The following is a 5,585-nucleotide window of genomic DNA, read 5'->3' on the forward strand; positions in this document are numbered from 1 at the left end:
AGTGTTGTTACAGAAAAATGACCTGAAGTCCTAAAACAACACACAGAATAAGAAAATTAAAGCGTAAAAAAATGACGACTGAATCTTTAACCACTCGCCACAGAGGACTTTTTTTGTTTATCATATCAGTGTAAGTTTATGTATAACCATTATTCTGTAGCGGAAAATCTAAACCTCCACGGTACAGAGAACAAAACAAGATACTGTAATAACAGCACACACACACACACACACACACACAGAGAGAGAGAGCACCAGAGAGTCATCAATGATGTGGCTAACGAGAATTCAAATAGATTAAAAGATAAAGGTTTAGGATTGCCCCCGGGGTGAGATATTTAAATTTAAAAAAAGGAAACAGCAGTTTTTATTTGTAAAAACTAAGATGTTTGTTTCGTAGGCCTTCCCTGTTAGCTTCCACCACACAGGAGCGATGTTTAGAAATGTTTAGAAAGATGTTTATGTTTAAATGTTGTATTCATTGTGCATGGTATGTTTCAGATTTATTCAGTTGAAAATGTGAAAATATGAATTGCATACCACTAGAGAGCGCTTGCGTACCACTGTTGGTACGCCTACCACAGTTTGAGAACCACTGAGGTAAAGAGTTCAGGGATAAAAGATGTCTGACAGAAGGATTCCGCAATCTACTGTATATACTACACATATGTAGTAAATTTAGTATAATTCAAATATTGTGGTGTAACTTGGAACGCTCCTGAGCCGACCTCACGACTGTGATTTACCTCTGATAAAGACAAATTTCTCTCTCGCTGCACAGGAACCTGAAGAAGTCGCCTTATATAGAAAGAATCAACTAAGAGGAATTGCATTGCGTAGTAGAATCCAGCTCCGGGGACAAACTCAAAATAGGCCTGAGTGTAACACTGGGGATGTCACTCTGTTGGGAGGATGTTTCCTCACTAATAAAAGTCAAGGCTGTCATCGGAAGGACAAAAGCATCAGTCACTTCAGCAAGTGTCCCAGAATAACAACTTTTCTTTTCATTGCTCAGATTATAAAAAGAAAGAAACTGTGTGGATGAAGCAGTGAATATAGATATACATGTATATATGTGTCCACAGTAGGAACAGACGTCAGAGTGTGGACTGGGATTTGGTTCAAATGTGTTGATATATAAATAAGAGAACAATCATGTTTCAATGAAAAGTCCTGAATGAACCGTTTATGTTTGACCATTTTGACGACCAGAATTTTTATTCCGATTGTTTTTGAATATCCTTGAATGCCCTTTACCTTGACTCTTTGTTCTCTGTCTGTAGATATTGCATGTTTGACCATTTTGACGACCAGAACTCTTTGTTCTCTGTCTGTAGATATTGATGAGTGTGCTGAGGGGAAGCACTACTGCAGGGAGAACACCATGTGTGTGAACACACCCGGCTCCTTCATGTGTATCTGCCACACGGGCTACATCAGGATCGATGACTACTCCTGCACAGGTGAGCGCTGTCAATGGTCTGTTTTTGACATGATGATGATGATGATGATGATGATGATGATGATGATGATGATCTGGGGGCTTCCAGGAAAAGCTTGGTCTGAATGATCCCGCTCTAATATGATGCGAGCAGAAAATTGAGGGGCTTCCAGGAAAAGCTTGGTCTGAATGGGTTTATTCTAATATGATGCGAGCAGAAAATTGAGAGTGAAATGAATGTTAGAATTCATTTAATGTCACAAATGGAGGAAAAATACCAGGACGTGATGAGGAAAAAACAACATGAAGTTAACAGGTTGTTATTTGTTTAATTGGTCAATATTATATTTTTCTAATATTTTATTTGGTTCTGTCCAATCAGGTAAACTCCAGAGATGAGTTTGTTGTGTTTGTACTATTGTGTTTATTGTGACTGTAACGATTTTAAGAAATTACATATTAATTCCTATTTTTTCGTCTGTTCCTTATGCCTAACGCTTATATATCTTAAATATGTTTAAAAAAATTATAATCAGATGTCTGTTTATTGTTGTTGCAACAATTAAAAACAAATACAAAATAGTCCAGAATATTCTCAGAATAACTATCATATACTTTAGTATCATATACTTTATTAATATTGTACTATGTAGCGGTATGTTGAGAACACCTGTATGCCCATTATGTAAAATATAGAGCCGTATAATCTGTAGTAAAAGAGCACTTTGCAGTTACTCATCTCATCACATCATCTTCATGCAGGTGAAAGTCAGGACAGTAAATTCTGAGAGTAGCATCAGGGGTTGGAGATGAAAAAACTTATTCTCTCAATAAAACTGTTATGCTTGATTTATCACTATTTCAGGATCTCTTTGTAGGTCAAGGGTCAAGCTTGATTTAGTAATTTAGCATTGACTTCAGCAGCTCTTGTTGAAAGTGTTCAATTCTATGGCTGCTGTACACCTCAGTGGAGTTTCATAGAAAACGGCAGCGTTTTCACCAGTCTCTAATGTGATAACACAGAGGAAGAATTACCCGAGGCGACGGTTCAAATGTGATTTAAGAAAGTCGGACCTATTATGTTGTCCTCATTTGATTTGTTGCGCACCAGTCCATACAGCAGTCAGAATATTACCGTCTTCATTTTTTTTGGCCGCGCGTTCAATAACTGATTCGTCATCAGTTCATCTTTACACCCTGAAATAAGCCGTTAACAGAGACGCAGCCGCCTGTGTCACAGTTTGTCATTGTTATAGCTGCAGGGATGAGGAGAGGCACGCAGCTTTGAGGACACAGAAGGTGGACACGTCTTCCTCTCTGAGTTATGGCCTGTTAGTAATAATCCAATTTGCACATTTTGTCATTCAGTGGAGGATGGAGTTAGATTTTGTTGTGATGAATTGTGCGCCCCAGAAATGCAGAGACACACGGGCCACCCATGCTGTTGGAACATCATTACTTCAGGTGTAAGTGCAGAGCGGTCACGTCGTAGGGGACGTACGATGTAAAGTAAGGAGCTCCAAATGCACTTAGTTTCCACTTTCATGATTAATTCGCAATATAAGTGGAGTCTTGGTGCGGCCTCTAAATACATTTAATCTTGATTAGCTCCCATGCACAGTAGGAGAAGCTGAGACAATGGTTTTTACCCTAATTTTAAATAACAACTGTCTGCAACAGGTACAAAGTCTGGCCCGTGGCCAAGTTGTGGTTTGACCTCAAATGTGTTTGTGTCCATGTATGTGGCACAAGTTGACGTCCCCTGGGAGGAGTCGAAAAAGTCAAAAGTGTTTTTTCTTCCGCTTGTGTGCTAATGCAGTCTTCACCTCTGATTGGCTTACACTGATCTGTCTTAACCAATAGTCATAATCCCTTCATAAAATGGGCCGTACCCATGAACACCAATCTACCCATCATTGGTAACAGGCGCTTGGTAGAAAAAACATACGTGGCTACATGGTCAGAGGCTCCCCCTACAGTCTGTCCTGGGGGATGAAACTCTCATGAAGGCAAGAATAAAAAAAGTGATTTGAGATACGAACGTCTGGGAGCTGATAGAACAACTGACTGATGCGTTCTCTTCATTGACAAAATCTATAACAGTAATGTATGGAGAGTCTGTGTAGTTCCTCCTCTGTCAAAATGATGATGTCATAAATGACTCATTGACTCGGGTTTGACATTATTTTCAGATTAGTCAACGTGAAAAAAGTTGTCAATGCCCTAGCTTTATTAATGGTTTACCAAAAACTATGAATAAATAACTTTATTCCTCACCTCAGCTCATGCAGTAGACTGGAGTGAGTGTCTTGTTTTGAAATGTTGGGCTGCAGTATCCTGAAGGAAACAGTTGCCATGAAATCTGTCGCGGGTGTCGTTCGACAGCAAAAGGAGTCACAGCAGAAGAGAAACACACCTGTGTGAGGCTCACACTCACTACACACTCCTGCTGCTGTCACACTCCTGCTTACTGTACACACACACACACACACACACACACGTAATGCCCCGTGAATGTGTCACTCTGCAATTACACACAGTCTGTTCACTTAATAAGTGCAGACATTGATGTCAGTGTCTGATTAGTTACACATTGAAATTACACACACACACAAACAGCCCGATGCCAGGTGTACATTTAACATCAGAGCAGATTTAAAAGACTGTGGTTTATATCAGGTGTGTTTTTTACACATTTTTCAGTGCTTTTAAAATTTGTGTAAAACTGGTTTCATGTTATACACGTTGGCATCTTTAGCAACAGTTGCCAGGTGATGTTGCCATTTCCTTAACGTACACAGTGAGTGACCTCTCTTTTTTATTGAAACTAAGGATGCACAGGTACCTATACTAGTATCAGTAGCAGGTCTGATACTTTGTTGTCAACCTGTTACCAACAGAGCTGTGTCACCTGTACACAGTAACACTCGCTTCCAGTTCAGCTGTCATACGTCGACGTAATCGATGTATCAGCAAAATATATGGTACTCAAAATATGCAAGTACACAAATTAACAATACTTGTAGTAGTCATTTTGGGTTCCAAAAATAAATATTGGGTCCGCTGTAATTGAGACATCAACGTTCATATGCAGCTGTGTTAAAGATGCGGTGCACACATTTTAGTTGACACTGGTATCAAAGGGCAAACCTACCTATACATACACTATATAAGTACATGTATATATACTTATATATATTGTGTCAGCAGCAAACTGTAAGGAAGTAATACACTTAAAAAAACTCAGTTGTTTTTTAACCAGGACGTCTGGGGTTTTGATAATTATCTGCATGAAAAATCATTCTTGATAATTGGCTGCATCCGTTTTAAATGGTAATTTTGAATAAAGATTTAAGACGTTGGCTCTTATTTGTAGAATATTCCAGTACTCTGTCAGTAATAACATACATTTTCTTGATCTAAATATACAGGGTGTTTTCAATACGTAGTAAAACAAATTCAGCAAAACCTTTGCTGACCCCAGGCTTTTATCGATGGTAATGTTCTGTAAAAGCACCAAGAACCCCTCAGCTCTTCATCCACTCATATCCACAGTTTTATTTGTTAAACAGTCTGTGAGATTTATTGGGTTTCTCACAGTACAAGATTAAGGAAGAGGTTTTGCCAAAAAGAGAAACGCTGACTTTATTAATGGCCATAATAGAACATCAACTTCAAGATCTCAGAGACTTTTATTACTGTACAACCAACACTTATGGTTGGCACTTATAATTCTAGTTGGTGTTAGCACAGATATATGCTGAGCACAGACAATAGCAGACATCAGCATTGATAGAATTTGTTTGACAGAATGAGACGACCAAACTATACGTGATTACTGAACTGTACGTGTGTAGTAAAATTCAAAAGAGAATGCGTCGCCAATCATCGCCATTCAGAAAAAATCAATGTCGTGCCACAGTCACGGGTGTCACATCTGCAGTTGTTTGCAGCTTCTGAATAGTGACGCTAAACTGTTGTTGTAAGTTCCATCTCCAACCGGCAGGAAAAAAAACCTGTGCATTTTGATTGTGTCTGTAATTATAGAAGCAGCTTGAAACACACACAGCAGCAGCTGCAGCAGCAACAGCAGCCGGGGAGGTGGGCGCCGCCGCCTGCGACCCGCGCCGGGGGACTCTGGCCC

At 39.4% G+C, this 5,585-nt stretch overlaps 1 protein-coding gene across 1 annotated transcript in view; it reads left to right on the top strand.

Annotated features, from left to right (window-relative positions):
* The window catches only part of nell2a (neural EGFL like 2a), a 67,320-nt gene that overhangs the window by 33,583 nt on the left and 28,152 nt on the right, over window positions 1-5,585 (top strand). Inside the window, exon 13 of the mRNA XM_008312274.3 lies at window positions 1,338-1,463. Within this exon, the coding sequence (XP_008310496.1) occupies window positions 1,338-1,463 (126 nt within the window). The remainder of the gene's footprint in view (window positions 1-1,337; window positions 1,464-5,585) is intronic.

This window comes from Cynoglossus semilaevis, chromosome 6, assembly GCF_000523025.1.
Source record: "Cynoglossus semilaevis isolate Cse_v1.0 chromosome 6, Cse_v1.0, whole genome shotgun sequence".
Lineage (NCBI taxonomy): Eukaryota > Metazoa > Chordata > Actinopteri > Pleuronectiformes > Cynoglossidae > Cynoglossus > Cynoglossus semilaevis.